Consider the following 17,457-nt stretch of genomic DNA (forward strand, 5'->3'; position numbering starts at 1 on the left):
AAACATGAGTCTGTCGGTCGAAAATCTTTCGTTTTCTCAAATCGTTTTCTTCATTTCGTACTTTGAATAGCGACCCTCTTCTCGTATTAGATTTAAAGATTTTTGGCCCGGTCGCAAAGGGCATTATAAGTGAAAGAGTGAAAGAAATAAAATTGCAGAGACAGAGAAAGAGAGTGAAACACAAAGAAAGAGAGAGAGAGAGAGAGAGAGAGAGAGAGAGAATTAGAGATAGAGGGAGAGAGAGAGAGAGAGAGAGATCACGCCTCGGATTTTATTTTGTCGAGGGGGAGGGGGGATTTAGCGTAAATTATTTGACAACCATGTGAATACCAAAATGGCAACAAGCATTTTAGTTTACATATTAAAGCATATGAGAGAGGAGGTGAAAGGAGGGGGTGGGGGTCATGGGCATCGCTAAAGGGGGAGGGTGTGTGTGTGTGTGTGTGGGGGGGGGGGATGATACCCCACCACCAATAGATTGTTTCGGTTTTGTCTGTCGCTCCAATTTGGGGTATTCTGAGGGGGCTAGGAACAGTGTGTGGTGGAAGTGTGGTCGGGTGGAGTGTGTGTCGCGTGATGGGGAGGGGGAGGGGGGGGGGGGGGGTAGTAGTAGTAGTGGGTTTGGTTGGATGGGGTTATTTGTTTTATGATACAACTGATTTCATTTTTTGTTTTCATCAATTGTACAACGTATGTAACGTAAATGTTTTTAATTATGTCAAGGAAAAAAAAATGTACCTTATTTCTTAAAATTAATTTGTATAGTTTGGAATCAATAACAAAAAAAAACTATTAAAAAAAAAGAAAAAAGTTAGTGTCCTGTCGTCAAAATTGCGCCGCTGTAGTGAAAATGAGAAAAGGGGAGGGGAAAATGAGAAGGAAAGGGGAAGAAAAGGAAAAGAAAGGAAAGAGAAGAGAAGAAAGAAAGGAAAAAAAAACAATTTATGTACAGCAGATCACGTAGTTTAATAAGCAAAAATGAGCGTTTTTCTTAGTGTGATTTTTTCGGATTCTTGTACAACTTTCTTTCATTAAGGTGGTCTAAACAGCCTTTTTTCCTGCATGGTTGTTTTGAATGCGCACGCACAGGAGCTATTTCAGGCTAGGAGATCAGATTCCAAACACTCTATGGCTATAGGAGCAGGCTACGGGAAGATTTTACTTTTGTCTGGGGTGTGCCCGTCATCGATGAACTTTACCATGTCCATGGACACAATGTGACAGATGAAGAGAACGCCATCTCCGTGAAGTTCATGCAATTTTGGACAAACTTTGCTAAGTCAGGGTAGGTTCAGTGGTGTTTAAACCGATTTGAAGCTATCTGCTACAAAATTGGAATCAGTCAACAACCATTTACGTAACAAATTCCCCTGTTACAGACAAATTATACCGTCTACTATAACATGCTAAATTGCTATTTCTTTCATTAAAAACTTGCAATTTTAAATACTGCTATAAAGAACCTTGGGTATGACGGTATGAATCCTATTCATTTACTTGTCGTGGTCTAGTGGTTCAATCACTGTGCTCTCAATGGTTGATGGTTCAAATCCCAGCCCGGAACTAACGTCCTTTGGCAAGACAATCATCCTCATTTGTCACTCTCCACCCAGGTGTAAATAGATACCTGGCAAATTCATATTCATATTCATATTCATATTCATATTCAAATTTATTGTCCAATGATTGGAAATTTGTTTCATTTGCATGTCAGTACAAGATTACACATTATAAACATCAATAAGATACATATGGGTACAGAGTAGAACATTTAACTTGGACATAGGTAACAACAAATGCGATAGTTCAACATGCAGACTAAAATTCGATTCATAAATTCAGACTAAGTAGTTAAATTCAGTTCATTCAGTTAAATACAGCACTGATAGTGAGTTCCCTGTGTAAAAAGAAACAAAAAATCTTATTTCGATCATCATTGCTATTATTACTATTATTATTATTATCATTATCATTATTATTATCATTATTATCACTATTATTGTTGTTATTTTTGTTATTATCATTACTATTTTCATTATTATTAATATTACTATTATCATTATCGTTATTGTTATTTTTGTTATTAATACTACTCTTGTTATAAAACTAATACTACTAATAATGATAATAAAAATAACAATAATAATAATAATTACAGTAATACTAATAATAATATGTCTTGTTTAGCCAGGGTAGCCTCATCAGTATTAATACTGCAATAATAATTACTTCATTCATCTCCTTAAGTGACCCCGGCAAGTATAGCGCTAGTGCAGAACCCGGAGAAGAATATGATTTTTGGCCTTTATACACGATCCCTGAGCTCAGACACAAGGTACTATCCCCAAACTTTGGTGAAGACAGAGCACTGAAGGCACGGGAGTGCCATTTCTGGAACCACGACATACCGAACCTATGAACACTTTATTATTCTCTGAAATCTCTTTATTAGACTTTTAAAATACATTGAAGGTACTACGTCCCATTTGCAGGCCATAAAAGTGAAAAGGTTAAATTCCAATGGCATTTAAAAGATAATACTAATTTAGAACTTCCCCAAAACAGGTGGGGCTTGGAAATGTCTTCAAGTGGGAAAATAACGACCATAGTTGTCAAATCGACTTAGGAGCTATAGAGCCAATAAGTAATAGTCTTGATTTTCAGACCATTGTACCGAATGGTCATACGTGTTATGCTGCGCAAAGATTCAATAAGTTTAATTTTGGCCATCACAAGAAGTGGGTTATTGATGTAGACAAATGCTCATGTACCCTTTACAGCTCATTTTATGTATGTTATTACCAAAGAAGAAAAAAGCCAGTCAGTCACTCAATAGTGTCTGACCGTGAAGTCTAGCAAGTAAACGGGTTTCCTTGCATAATTTGAATATTAGGACACTGCTAACGTACAAATTTCACAGATAGGACATACATGACATATTCATAATTCCTGCAAAGTTCTACAGAATTTGAGGTTGGCTGCAAAAGGGACCTAGTACCTTTAAGATGATATCCTCTCTATTCATACATTTTACTTTTGAAATTCAATTTATTTGATTCCTGTGATCGAAATTATACAGTAAAGGAAAAAACCCAGAAAGAATGGCGTGTGTGATCACATGTAGTTGTTACGCTTCTACCAACCTTAAATTTGTTATGCAAGCTTTCGTCCACTACTGTGTACTTTCTCAAGCTAAGTGATCAGTCTGAGTCACACGTTTGCTTTGCTGCACTGCCTGGTGTCCTGTGATCACTGGACCAAGGATCGGTGACAAGAGGTACCCAGAGTCCCTGTGTAGTGATGGCTTAATTCTCTTAATCCATATGGATTCTTTCACCTTTCTTGCCCAGAAGTTACTTTCATAGAAAAAAGAAGGTTACTATTCTAACTGCCAGATATAAAAAGGATAACTGAGGGGATGGATAATAATAATATACTCACATAAATAAATATAAATATATACACTGACAAACAGTCCAAGTATACACTCACATTTGATTGTTCCCTACTTTTCATTAGTTCGTTATATTCCAATATATATTATGCGAATAGTGAATCCGTACCAATTAAACAAATTATCATCAAGCAAGATTATATCATTAAACCCACATTGACATGGGTTTGAAAGTTATCTACATATAACAAAAATGGTTATTATCCTCATTCCAAATGTGTTTCTTTTCTTCATCCTATAGACTCAAATGACGAAGATGAGAAGGAGTGGTCAGAGAGCTATGAAGACCTGAAGGATAAAATGACTGACTGGCAGAAGGCAAACGTTGATCAACTGGCTGTAGATCAGTAATCGTTTTCTATAACCATTGTTCAATAATGACCAGTAACGCGGTTGTAGTCAGGAGCGATTCGAGAAGAAAACATTTCAATGGAGAGGGGGGGGGGGGGGGGTAGGGGTTCGTTCATTCAATTCAACTTGAACATAAGCCTCGCGTAAATTAATTTTATATATATATATATATATATATATATATATATATAACTTTTTTTGTTGGGGGGGGGGGCTGTCCGGGATCGGAGAAGGGTGGCTTGAGCCCCTAAATGACACCGCTCTGAACATCATGCTGTAGTAGACATATCATATTCAGGGCGTAACCAGTTCAAAAGTACTAAAATGCAATTTCAAAAATTTGTTTATGAACGAATCAAATAAATAGAAAGATTAAAATAAAGCCTTGTAATGTGTTATGGGATATATACATGTATGGATATCGGCTTTTCATCGTTACGTTCTGGAGCAATGTGAACAAACAATACATTGCTAAGATGTCTGGACCGTACAATCTCTTTTAACGGGGTGGGATGGTGTTTCATCGTTTTCAAAATCGTCTAACAAGCAAGCAAGCAAGCAATAATAATAACAATGATATAGTGATTAAAGAGTCTGACTTTTTCAATAGATTAGTCTGAGGCTAAAATCCATGGGCAGATAAAGTAATTTGGCACAAGGTAACTGTCTGTATGCCTACTAGCATTCTGATTATTTAATCATAACTATTGTTCTGCACCGATCTAAGATAACATGCATACCTTGCGTATCATAATGTTTGCTCATTATTTAGTATTCTGAAAGACAGTGTCTGAAATCATCTCTTATCGTTAATCATAAATACATTGCAAATTTGTGAAAGAAAGGTGTGTAAATATATAGAAAGATGCCGTCATGCACTTGATGGAATGACTAATAAGGCTCAAACTGCAGCGGTATTTCTTTCCCTTGTAAACAAATAGTAAGTGGGTGAGAAATGAACAAGTCTGCAGGGAACAATGGGCTCCTACGTGGACTCACCTATCTATATGTAATAAGATACATAAATACGAACCGCTTTGAGCTTACTTTACATCTCTGGTTTACCGCGGCAATTTCCCGCGGCATATGTGAACATCCATTACCTGTGACTAAGAAAAGGAAAATGACGCACAACCACACGTACATGCACACTCGCATGAGTATGTACTATACAAAAATGTTACAAACATGCATACAAGTGTACATATATATATGCAAGTCGCTCTATCCGAGAACGAAAACAAACGAGAACTGGAACTGCAATCGTGCTTGAACAATATGCATGCATTGATGCCCGTGTTTTTACGTGGCAGACGAAAGAGCAACTCTCGGACTATCCAAAGCAATTTGTTAGAAGTCTGTAAAATCTAGGAAAATGGCCTAAAAATGGCCCAAAACAGACAAAATTGCGCCTGGACGGTCTTACATCCAGAAATGTGATTTTCTCTTTGAAATTCAGATACGGCCCGCCAAATGACTTTTTGGTACCCTCTCTTTAAATTGTTTTTAATCACTTATGTGTGAAAGATGCATCGTATGAGTTGCCTCAAAATAATGAAAGAAGAGGATCATTTATTTATTATAATTGTGATTAAGTTATGATAAAACATAGATAATTCTCGGTTTCGTTTTTTCTGGGACACATTGTATTGACGGGGATTGAAGACGAATAAAGGCGAGTAAAAAGAAGAGAGAGGGCTGTGATGTTCTCAATTTTCTTTAGAGTGAGGGTTATATTGAAAGGAGTAAAACATTAACAAAGGAGATAAACCTCTCGTGTACACTAGGGCAGTACAAAGATCGAAGACTAACCGTCTTGTCCATCATAGAAATATGCACTTGAACACGTTTGGTTTTGGTGCAATAATGACATGACATTAATGATATTCTTTTAATGAATAACTGTTTAATCAATCCCAAGTAAACACAAAGTTAAAGACTGTAAACAGTAGGAAATTTAAAGTTCTCTAAAATATGATGAGTCATAAGATATGTGGATTATACACTCTGGGAACTGCATTGTAAACACATCTCCAGGAAGCTATTTCGTTTGGATTTAGGAAAAATGAAGCCGATTTGTAAAGTTTTGGCGATTTTCGTCTCTACGATCGTTGTCGTATCTGGACAAAACCCTCGCGTAAATGTCACTGAAGGAAATCTGGTGGGAAAGACCGTCCAGTTCAGTGAGAACCAGTTTATCAACGTGACCAAAAATGTCGATATGTTTCTAGTAAGTCATAAAAAGATTTGTTGTTACAAATTATGAATTGTTTTGTTAATACCACAGTTCATGAGATCGGGGTAAACGAAAATATTGAGAAACAAATCCTTATTGAACATGTTAAACGGTAGTCCGATATTTGCAATCACTAAAAACATACATAATGTACGTTTACTTTTAAATTACAATATTTGCATTTACATCAAATTTTCTATTGAAAGATTTACATGTGTTTTTAAGAATGTGAATAAAAGAAATGTATGATACCAGCAACACATTAAGCTGCGTTTGCGATACTATACCCAGGTGTAGTTAATGGGCACATCGCCGTGTCATATCTTGAACGTTTTCAGCGACTTAGGGCAACTTGGCTAAAGGGAGGGTAATGGTCTTGGGCAAGTCCAAGGTATTTTGTCTCATACGTCACCAAGCACACCTATACATTCATTATATTCCACAATGGTATTAATTCAATTAGCTTTACTGTAACACCAAATATGAACTAAAATGGGAGACTTGATGTCACATTATGTCCGGAGCCCACAGATACTTGGTCACGTATATGGGACACCAAAATGACCAAATACTTTGGATTTGCCCTCGTATATACTTTTAGCGGCCTCGTTCATCCAATGAGATATGTGCTTGATATAGATTCGGCTATTATTTGTTATCTTATCAAACTACAGATCAAGAACGATCGATTACATATATCCAGTAGAGTTAAAATGAATACAGCATTAACTTATAAGTTCTAAGGCTCCCATCACCTTAAAAATCGATGAAGTTACAGGTATCTCAAATAGGTGAACATTGAAGTATATACTAACTACGAAGGCTTAAACGTGCACCAAGAAGGAGTCTTGTCTAACTCGGATATGGGTCATGGTTAAGATGAGAAGGCAAGAAGGCTAGAAGGCCCCTTGTTTAAGTCGAGAATGTAAGAAGGTGACTTGTTAAAACTCACCAAGACGTCTTGTTTAAGTCAAGAAGGCAAGGGAAAGACTTGTTAAAACTCGCCAAGCCGCCTTCTCGTTCGAAAACAAGGCACCTTGGCAAGTTTTATCAACTCACCTTCTCGCAATCTTGGCCGAACCACGGCGCCTTTGCGAGTTCAACAAGCTCCCTTCTCTCTTCACATTTCAGTTTCCGTATTCAGTAATCGCTAATGTGGTATTACCAGTTCGCCAATTCCAGATACCTTAAACTTCAGCGGTTTTTACTTCCAAGCATTAACAACAAAAAAATGGTTAATATTTCGATTTCTAATCAATTAATCAGATGAAGTTGTTTATAAGGTTTAATTGCACTTTAACAAAATATGCAAAATTGAAGAATGACTATCTAAATTTAAAGTGAGTGTCCAAAAGATCTCACATCAAACGTTGTGTTACTTGATTAAACCAGAGTATGTATTACTCTAAATCAAGATTTAATCTGCGTGTTTGTCAATATACACCCACATCTGTGATGCCGTCCTTATGATACAGGGCGTTCCATTCGCTAGTCCTCCGACGCGGTTCGCTCCTCCAGAGCCCATGACGCCTTGGGAAGGTGATCGGAATGCCACGGAGTTTTCACCAGCCTGTCAACAAGTTCCTCAACCGTTGTCCTACCCAGTTTTATCTGAAGATTGTCTGTACTTGAATGTCTACACACCCAGTCCTAAGGTAGGTTCATAGCATGATTGTTAAAGCATTAATCTTCATTACCAAGGCCCTCGAAGAGGACTTTATATAGCCGTCGGTCCCCTGGTTGCCTACTAACAAGCACACACATGCTACTATAACAATCATTTGAATGCAACCAAAGAACACAAATTAGACGAATGATCGGTCGGTTTATAAAATTTGGCAATGTAACTTTGAGGCTGTTCACACCGCAATGAGATAGCGCGGTTTATCGTAGCACCCCCTTTTTTCTAGCACGTGCTAGACCGCGCTATCTCTCGTGGACCACCCCCAAGAGTTGCTCCAGTGGTACGCCGTTTTGGCTCGCCGTGGCTCGCTGTTAGGCGGACCAAAACGACGTTGTACCTCCCACACCGCAGAGATAGCGCGGTCTAGCGCGCGCTATCTCTGCCGGTGTGAACAGCCTCTTAGTCTATTATTTACAATTCCGGCGGCTATCTGCAGTAATGAGAGTCTACATAAAGAAAGTAATATCTGAACATTAAACGATAAAATTTACATGTTATAAAACTTACGCCGATCTCTAGTTAAAGATCCAGTCTACTAGTATTCTACAACTTCAGTTTATCCAAGGACTGAAATCATGTTGAACGTTAGCCTTTAAACAAGGCCACTTGTCTGATAGACGCCGAGCGACTAAAACGAGACTAATCGCGAAAACCTCAGTGAACGCCAGTGCGAATTGCCCAGACAAGTAGCCTTTATCAATCTGGTTTTGGATTTCTTATGTTAACCTTTATTTCCGACTGGAATTCGCTTCAGAAAATGGAGCGTCCAATCAGCGAACGTATCCTCGCACGACGTCAGCATATAGTATCCATCACACACACACACACACACACAGAGTAAACTCTACGTAGTGCGAACATGGACCTACATGCCTACTATTACGTACGTGCTAAGACCACTGACCTCTACATGGAACGAATCACGAACGAAGCCAACTGGGAGATCGCCGTTCTGATTGGTCAATAAATCCAAAGTAGGCGTATTGGCATGCTAATATGTATCTATGAATAATTCATGCGGAGCAGTGAATTCACATTGCAAAAGGCCTCTTGACATTCGTCACTCGGTCGCGAGTTCACTCCGGGTATCTAGACTCATCTCGGCCGCTTAGCCAGAGTCACGAGGCCTTGTCAAAAGGCTAGTTGAACGTTGGATAGATCTTGGTCTTGGTAAACCCGACTTGAGACCGATAATTAACCAGGCGTCCGAGGGTTTAAATCTTGGTATCTTAAAGTTTATTAGGCGACCCAAACATTTGCGATAACACTAGGCCAATTTTAACAAAAGAACTAAAATATAAAGAATGAAAACAAGTAGGTGAAAATATACTACGGGCATATTCAAATGCAATCCTGAATGATTGACGATAAATCGAAGCCGATCGCATAATCATGATAACGTTGAAATACTAGATTCAAGAACACTCATAGTTTTGATTTCTGTTTCCGATATATTAATCAATGTGGTGTAATTTCTTTAGGTCATGGAATGAAACTATAGGTCAGTCATTTTCATGGATTTTCTATTCATTACTATTTTTTCTTCATTTTAGCAATCAGGGATACCTGTCATGGTATGGATACATGGAGGAGGGTTTACATCTGGTTCGGCTATGGACTACGATTTCTACGGAGTTCCATTGGTTGCTGTTGGTGATGTCATAGTAGTAACCATCAACTACCGCCTGGCGATCTTCGCTCAGTTTTCAACCGGTAGGTATACAGCCAAGAAGTCATTTAACAACAAAATCATATATTTAAAAAAAAAGCATGTTTAGAGAAAAAGAGTAGAGTTGGTCCAGTCAAAAAAAAAAAGGGGGGGGGGTGTGGCACTGGTTTAATAACATGGACACGCGTAACGTGTGAGGGTGAAGGAGTCTGGGAGCGGGTCCTGTCCACGACCATGGGTATATGGGCTGAACGACGTCATCTCTTCTCTGAAGAATAAACTTTCTATTACCAAAAAATCATTTGACTCTGACTAATTGTGTTTTACGTCCCAATTCTACAGACTTTTAATGTCATTTTGTCACTACATCTTATCTAGCAAAATTAAAAAACAAACAGAAAAACCCTTTTGTTACCTTTTAGAGAATAGTATTGTTTGTAGCGATATCTTCATGTTGTAATTTGAACTTATAACAAGTTCACTTATATTAACCTACAGTGTAACTTTATTCCTGTTTTAGAATATTACGTATTTTCTTTCAGACATGTGTCTCTGTCAGACTCGAATTAAGGCACATTTCATTTTTGTACTTTCCAATGTATAAGGTTTGCCAGAATGGGTTTTATTTGGATCCGCCGAAATGATGTGACATTCCTCAAAGCTCCGTTTGCCATCATGTAAATTCGATGCCTCTCCTCTTTGATTATTAAGAATTTAATGAACAAGTATCAATATACATATACCTCACTTAAGTAATCCAGCAATCTGATTGGTCGAAATTGCATCCATAAACTTTAACTGTTCCCGAAAATTCCCGGTAACCAGGGTTAAAAAACAGTTCAAAATCCCAATAACCATGGTTATTGGAAAAATAGGTCAGTCTCCATGGTTACCCCATAGGTTTACATGTTAAAAAATGGTCTGAGCGATCGAGGATACCGTACGTGTGCGAAGAATTGGTCGGTAATTTCAATTGAATCTCGATCGATCTTACCGACAATTTTATCTTGCATTGTTGACATGAAGACGAAAATAAACTTCCAAAAAAAACATAAAAAAACATCAGCCGATAAATCTTGATCTAAATTCGTGCCAATATGCATTGCAAAAGTAAAATAAGGGCCTGTTTAATGGAGCAGCCGCGAAGCATCCACCACGCGAAGCCGTTTCAATCCATTTTAATGTATATATAAGGAAAAAATGCAATGAATGGCAACAGAGCGCGATAGCCGAACGGTTTGAGGCGCTGATTTTGGTTACATCATCTTTTGTACGCAAGAGATCGAATCTCATCTTCGAAAAAAGTTTTTTTTTCTTTTCTTTTTTTTTTTTTTTTTTTTTTTCGGCATATAAAAGTATTAATGACTGCTTTAATATTCGAGAAATAGTTGTTTTTATACGCTCTCGGGAAGGTTACAATTGGGCTATCACCCTCGGCACGCCTCGGGTAATAGCACAATTCTAACCTTCCCTTGAGCGTATAAAAACAACTATTTCTCTCAAAGCAGTCATTACTATATTCATTTATATAGTCATTACTATATTATTATATCAAATGAGGTAAATATTTCAATTTCTTTGTTATTTTTGCATGTTTTCGCATTTCCTTTCACAAAGAGGATGAAGAATCTCCCGGGAACTATGGCATGTTGGATCAAGTTGCTGCTTTGGAATGGGTGTACAACAACATCGAAGGTACAGTATTTAACAGTCGTAATTTCCTTAGCTTGATATCAGAGATAAAATACTTAATCTTAAAGGCCTTAACTTAACATAGGAGGTCCACCAATTAACATAACAATTTTTTTTTTGCACAGTTCTTGAATTAACGTTAACCGTATAGTTCTTAACTTATTGATTTGAAAGCGTTTAACTCAGCGTCAAATGTGTAGTACAGTATACTTAACTTAACAATCTAAAAGTCTTTACGTGTATTTGATCCGCCATATTTTCCCCCAATATTTTCCAGCATTCGGTGGTGATAAAAACAGAATCACCATCTTTGGAGAAAGTTCAGGATCAGCGAGCGTTAGTTTCCATCTCGTCTCCAAACTCAGCAGACAATTTTTCAATCAAGCAATACATCAGGTTTGTAGATTATTTTGTCATTCATGATTTATGATTAAAATAGGAATTGTGTCATGTCATGTGGTTGCACGATGCCTAGATATCTATGCGATTACGATTTCAATCTCCCATTTAAGTTCGTGATCATTTCAGGCTTATCTAACCTTTCTTCTTTTTTCAACTAGAGTAAGGTATTTTTTTTATGATTCAGGAAAAGAAAACGCATCATTGAATGAAATTATACTCCTCAGCCACATGGTAATAAAGAAGCACGATAGATCGTAAGTAAAGGTATACGATTTTACCCATCAACGACCCTGATTCATTTTTTTTAAAAACATAAAATGCTAACTAAATCCCTACAGAGTGGAACAGTGTTCAGACCATGGGCTTTCAAAGATGATCCAGTCGCGGAGCTCGAGAAAGCTCAAGAACTTGGACGAGAGATGGGTTGTGAAGATAGGTCTCTTCCTCTGCTTTGGTTTCCTGCCTTCGAAATGCAAACGCCGTGGAACTGAGCACTGCAGCCGATAAAGTATTTTCACATTTTAATATTTTCAAAACTTTAAAATGTCACTTTATGAATGAAGATTTTAGCAATCTAGTTTTGTCATCTCAATTGGTAATGTCCTTGGGATACTGTTTAAAATATCTGTCTCTGGTACAGCATTGCTTCGTAGAACAATATATTTTTTTAGACAATCTTTTAAGAACTAGGCTGAATTTGTTGAGCGTTGGTAGTTTAATTTTGAGATGAGACTGTCACCCACCAGATAGAAACCTGTATATGGCTTCAATTAAAAAAAAGAAATATAGCAATTCGGAAGATCTGTAAAACTCTAAATCTCGATGTCCTTGGCAAAAGCCTTCAAATTATTTCAAGGAAATGGGTTTCTTCTTGTCTAAATGTCTGCTTATCATTTTCAAGATGTAACAATAGGACGCATTTCTCTTTTCTAATCTCGAAAATGTGCTTTTAAAGGTTTATACCTTAAAATATCGGCAAATTTCCAGAAGAAATATGACCAATCTTTGATAGGAGACCTTTGTACCAGACATTTATAGGAGACATATTTCTTATGACTAAAACTGTTTCTGTATTTATAGGTTTACGGATCGGAGTATCCGGTGACCTTGGACGGTTTCTTTTTAGACGACAGCCCAACCAATGTCTATACGATGGGAGACTTTGCTAACGTGCCAATCCTTATCGGATTCAACAAGGACGAAGGAACCCTGATCCCCTTCTTTTCCTTTCCAGCCTACGTCGCGACGTAGGCTGGAAAGGTGGAGTCGGGCTCCCGACGCGTCGGGAGCCCGACTCCACCACCAGTCAATCGCACTTACTTCGAGGGAGTGGTCAAACAGAGCTTGACTAATTACGGTAAGGACGATGAGATCGTCTACGACGCTGTGTTGCAGGAATACATCGACTGGACGATGGCCGATGATCCGGAAAGTGATTACTTTCAATCGTGGGTGAACTTCGGGACCGATTCAGACTTCGCCTCCCCATCCGACTCTGTAATGAGGAGACATGTAGAAGCCGGTGGTACCGTCTACAAATATTACATGACACATGCTCCGTCCAAGTAAGACATTTAAAGAAAAGGTTGAGTTGCGGGAAGGTAATTTGTGATTATTTCTAAATATTAAAAAAAAAACACGTATATATTAGAAGTGAAGAGTATCATAGACAACTAAATGTCCCCTGAAAAAATTAGCTTTTCAAATACTATCACATTTGTAATATGTCAAGAAGAAAACGACTGAAATGTCTAGATCAAAATTTGATGCCATCCGTCAGGCGCGCCGGAAGCAGTTTGGAATTGGGGGGGGGGGGTGACAAACGTTCCAGGGGGCTCACCTTCCAGGGGCAGTGGCGTAATGAGCAAAAGAGTTTGGAAGCCCCCGAAAGCTCAGCGTTTTTAGGCATTAAATTACAATCAGATAAGCATATTTATATACCTTATTTGTGACACTGTTAGGTCACTAATTGGCGGGGAGTCCAGGGGGCAGAGCCCCCGGAAGCTCAGGGGTTTTAGGTATTTAATTACGGTCATATGAGGATCCAGGGGCACTATTTAAGGCAATTGATGTGGTCCGGAAGCTAAGGGTTTCAGGTACTTAATTACGGTCAGATGAGCATTCAGGGGCCCACCTTAGGGCCCTTAGTGAGGGTCCAGGGGGCAGAGCCCCCGAAAGCTCAGGGTTTTTTAGGTATTTAATTACGGTCAGATGAGCATCCATCGGCCCGCCTTAGGGCCCTTGTGGGGGTCCAGGGGCAGAGTCCCCGGAAACTCGTTTTTTTTTATACGGTCATATGGGCATCCAGGGGACTGTCTTAGGGCTCTTGGTGGTGTCCGGGGGCGGAGCCCCCGTAAGCTCTAGGGTTTTAAGCATTTAATTACGGTAAGATGAGCATATTTTGATACCTCTTTTGTGACATTGGCAGGTTTCTAATTTTTCTCTCTCTCTTTCTTTCTTTTTCTCTGTAACATACTTTTTCAAAAAGTGAGGGGGGCTCGAGCCCCCGAGCCCAGCCGTTTCTTCAGGCCCTGACGTAAAGGCTTTTAAATAAGCATATTTTTGGCCCGACTGTAAATTATGGAATTTCTAATTTTCCAACAAACTCATGAAGAGGTATATGACTAAAAAAAAATAGAGAAAAAATACCGGAAAATCATGTCATTTCAGCAATATTTGTAAGTCAGTGGTATCGAATAAGAAATACCCCCCATCAGTAAGCCAGTGTTCAGGGGCTCATGTCTTCTCACCCCTATAACAAAGAAAACACACACGCTTTCCCATCCTCTCATAATATTTCCACGATATGCGCCTATCGCTATAATAACAAACCTCTATTGATAAATATAGGTGGCATGCGGAATGTATAGAAAATTGGATTCCTGTTAAATTTTATATGTGATTTAATTCCGGTTTTTATTATTGTTATGTTCTTTTGGGCTTAAAAATACAAACCATCTTTACTCCTTTACTGCATTTCTTTCTTTTTTTTGGAGGGGGGGGGGGGGGGGGGTAAAAATGCGTTTTGCCCCCCACTTTTTTGTTTGGGGGGCAAGTGCCCCCCTGCCCCCCCCCCCCCCAACTTCCGGCGCCTATGCCACCCGTCGTTGCGGTGTAATATGCACATTTGTATATTCAGTGCATGTGACATTCAGCAAGACAGAGTCAGTTTCTTATAACTCTGATGAGTCTAAAACCTCATGGTAAACAAAAGTTTTTTATGAGCTACCGAATGAACGTTTGCTAATTGCTTCTAGACAGCTTCCTTCTAAAAAAAAAACAATCGCATATTGACCAGAACTGTATTTTATCTATTACCCGACGGCTGATCAATGTATGAAGACTGGCACGATCACATGCACGGGGCTTTTAGGCTGTATGTAACTAGTTCATCCGGCCCTGCTAATCACAACCCTCACATGGTTTAGGATCGTCTGCAGTTATATTACCTTTATTTTTTTCCTCATTATTCCCTTGACTTCTTTTGCTCACTCAAAATTAGCGTCGAAAGATGATATAAAGCTTTATTATCGATATGCTATTAGGACTTTAGCATCGCATGGGTACCTCGTTATCAAGCAAATAGACCTATTCATTCAAAGTAAGCATATTTGGGTCTTTGATTTTATAACTCTAATGATCGCATACCCCTCTTTGTTTTGTTTTTTAAATATATTTTGTCATAACTATTTTATGCATTTATCTACAGGAGTTTTTTCGCTAATGGAGATCAGTCTCCAAGCACCCCTTTTCTTGGAGCGGGTCACGCAGAGGATCTGACTTTTGTTTGGGGTCATCCGTTTATTGATGAGATTTATCATATTCATGGACACAATTTGACAGATGAGGAGAACGCCCTATCCGTGAAATTCATGCAGTTTTGGACAAACTTTGCAAAGTCAGGGTAAGTTAAGAATAATCATTCCATCTAAACGGAGCTAAATTAAACCCACCGTAAAGTCTTGTATGTTCAAAATATTCTAAAAGAGGAAGTCCATTTTGCTTGAGGGTTGGATGTATATAGAACAGAAAAATGGGAGAAGCAGATCAGTGAACATTTGTGAAAATGTACATGAAAGAACCTCTAAATTGTATAAATTGGGACCACAATATAGAGCACCTTGGTTCATAGCTCACGAGTGTCCACTGATGCAAAAACCTCTCTAGTTAACACAGGACATCTATTTGACCTCCAAGATCGTCTCCCTGACTATAGCTTGCACCAGAATTCAATCTTTTAGGAAAAAGGATATTAAGTGTATAGTTGGAAGGAGGCGGTATAAAGCGTTTGCCTGTCGAACCAAAGATCGTGGATTCGAATCCAACTCCTACAGATACATGAGGTTTGCGTTATTGTTTCAAATTGACCATCCCTTGACTCATAGACGCAATCTGGGAATTAGTGGACAACGCCCGTTCTTTGGACAGAACGTTAAATGGAGGCCTCACATACATCATTATGTAGAGGATGGTAACCAAGTTTATACGTTAAGCATACCAAGAACCCACTGCATTGTTGGTATAAGAGTAGGGGAAACTCTGGTGTAGTGATCCACCTGCACATCCCCAATCAGTTATAATACAAAAAATAAAGATAATATAGCCATTATTTGTGGAATTGTATCTTTTAAATAGTCAGAAAAAAGAAGGCCTGGTATTGTATTTCATTATATTCATCCGTAGTGACCCCAGCAAGTCTAGTGTAGATGGAGAAGCAGGAGTAGGAGAGGATTCTTGGCCTTTGTACACGATCCCTGAGCTCAAACACAAGGAACTTTCCCTAGACTTGGGTGAAGGCAGAGCTGTGCTGGCAAGGCAGTGCCGTTTCTGGAACGAATACATACCCGACCTGGAGGCATTTGCAAGTAAGAATGCTTGAATTGATTGGGCATCATAAATTATATTCCGACACTTTGTTGCTCACAATTCATAAATCGCCATTTATGTAAGTGCTCATCTCACCCCAATATTTCAAGATACGTTCAGGGTTTTATTAGTCGATGGCACAACCTTAAGATCTCTGTTCAACATTAGGAATGCCTGTAGCCAGCTGGTGTGAGTCAATTCTTTGTTTATTGCTTGCAGCGAGGAGCCATTGCGGTCCTTCAACAGTATGAGGGTATTTACTTTAAATAGAATGAGAACAGATAAAGAAAACTACGTAAGTACTAACATATATACCGAACAAGAACTGTGAAATACCTGTTACCTTGGCAGAAATTATTTAATTGCTTTCTGACCTGCATTTAAATATTCTAAATATTAACCTTGGTTTTTATTTAGTGGTCTAGTAACACATTCTAAAGATTAAACACTGCTCTGACATTCCTAATATCTTGTTAAGTAGAAAGATATATCATATGCTACTACTACTTAAAATCTGTCCTTGTTTTAATCTTTAGAAACGATCGACGAAGATGAGAAAGAATGGCGAGAGAGCTACGACGACTGGAAGGATGAAATGACCGACTGGCAGAACGCATTTGAAGACTACCAGCAGCTACCAACATGCAACTAGATTAGTAGTTAGTTAAAAATATATAAACAAACAAAATCACGAACATGCGTTAATCTTCTATAAATCCATTTGATGCCGTGAATATTGTTTTTGTATAAATACCCGCAGTACAGTTTTAGTCATATTGTAAATATTTTGATAACGTATAAAGTGATGCATTTGGAAAAGATGCACAATTTTTACATATACCTATATATTTTCTCTAAATGAAATTATCAAGGAATTCTAAAACGCAAAGTTATTTCAGCGCAGAGGCAGCATAGATTCACACGATGGTGACTAACTCACTCAGAAACTATGTTGATGAAAAATACTATTCATCTATGGATCATTTTTCAACGTGAAATAAATTCTGCAGAGTCACAATTTGCTATTTGTTATATTTTTACATAGTCATTTGTATCAATTTCATCGTCGATTAACTATTAAGATCTTATCGTCAGCCCTTATT

The 17,457-nt window shown here is 38.3% G+C and overlaps 2 protein-coding genes across 2 annotated transcripts; both read left to right on the top strand.

Moving 5' to 3' along the window:
• The first annotated feature begins 5,825 nt into the window (after positions 1 to 5,825).
• On the top strand, positions 5,826 to 11,980 carry LOC100891448 (liver carboxylesterase 4). Its single transcript, XM_030972912.1, has 6 exons — positions 5,826 to 6,035; positions 7,517 to 7,696; positions 9,279 to 9,438; positions 11,012 to 11,089; positions 11,364 to 11,482; positions 11,827 to 11,980. Exons 1-6 carry the CDS (start codon positions 5,871 to 5,873, stop codon positions 11,977 to 11,979), a joined length of 855 nt encoding a protein of 284 aa, XP_030828772.1. The 5' UTR covers positions 5,826 to 5,870; the 3' UTR covers position 11,980.
• A 921-nt stretch (positions 11,981 to 12,901) lies between these two features.
• On the top strand, positions 12,902 to 17,006 carry LOC591203 (acetylcholinesterase 1-like). The gene is made up of 4 exons (XM_030972909.1): positions 12,902 to 13,053; positions 15,198 to 15,392; positions 16,172 to 16,353; positions 16,891 to 17,006. Exons 1-4 carry the CDS (start codon positions 12,902 to 12,904, stop codon positions 17,004 to 17,006), a joined length of 645 nt encoding a protein of 214 aa, XP_030828769.1.
• The last annotated feature ends 451 nt before the right edge of the window (positions 17,007 to 17,457 follow it).

Source organism: Strongylocentrotus purpuratus, unplaced genomic scaffold, assembly GCF_000002235.5.
Source record: "Strongylocentrotus purpuratus isolate Spur 01 unplaced genomic scaffold, Spur_5.0 spur5_scaffold_6, whole genome shotgun sequence".
NCBI lineage: Eukaryota > Metazoa > Echinodermata > Echinoidea > Camarodonta > Strongylocentrotidae > Strongylocentrotus > Strongylocentrotus purpuratus.

What these genes read in the sequence shown, in the direction of transcription:
- LOC591203 (XM_030972909.1), top strand. Translation starts at nt 12,902, where the DNA reads ATGGCCGATGATCCGGAAAGTGATTACTTTCAATCGTGGGTGAACTTC. An exon ending in ATGACACATGCTCCGTCCAA is followed by an intron (nt 13,054 to 15,197) that starts GTAAGACATTTA and finishes ATTTATCTACAG; the next exon opens with GAGTTTTTTCGCTAATGGAG. An exon ending in ACAAACTTTGCAAAGTCAGG is followed by an intron (nt 15,393 to 16,171) that starts GTAAGTTAAGAA and finishes ATTCATCCGTAG; the next exon opens with TGACCCCAGCAAGTCTAGTG.
- LOC100891448 (XM_030972912.1), top strand. Translation starts at nt 5,871, where the DNA reads ATGAAGCCGATTTGTAAAGTTTTGGCGATTTTCGTCTCTACGATCGTT. An exon ending in TCTACACACCCAGTCCTAAG is followed by an intron (nt 7,697 to 9,278) that starts GTAGGTTCATAG and finishes TCTTCATTTTAG; the next exon opens with CAATCAGGGATACCTGTCAT. An exon ending in GGTGTACAACAACATCGAAG is followed by an intron (nt 11,090 to 11,363) that starts GTACAGTATTTA and finishes AATATTTTCCAG; the next exon opens with CATTCGGTGGTGATAAAAAC.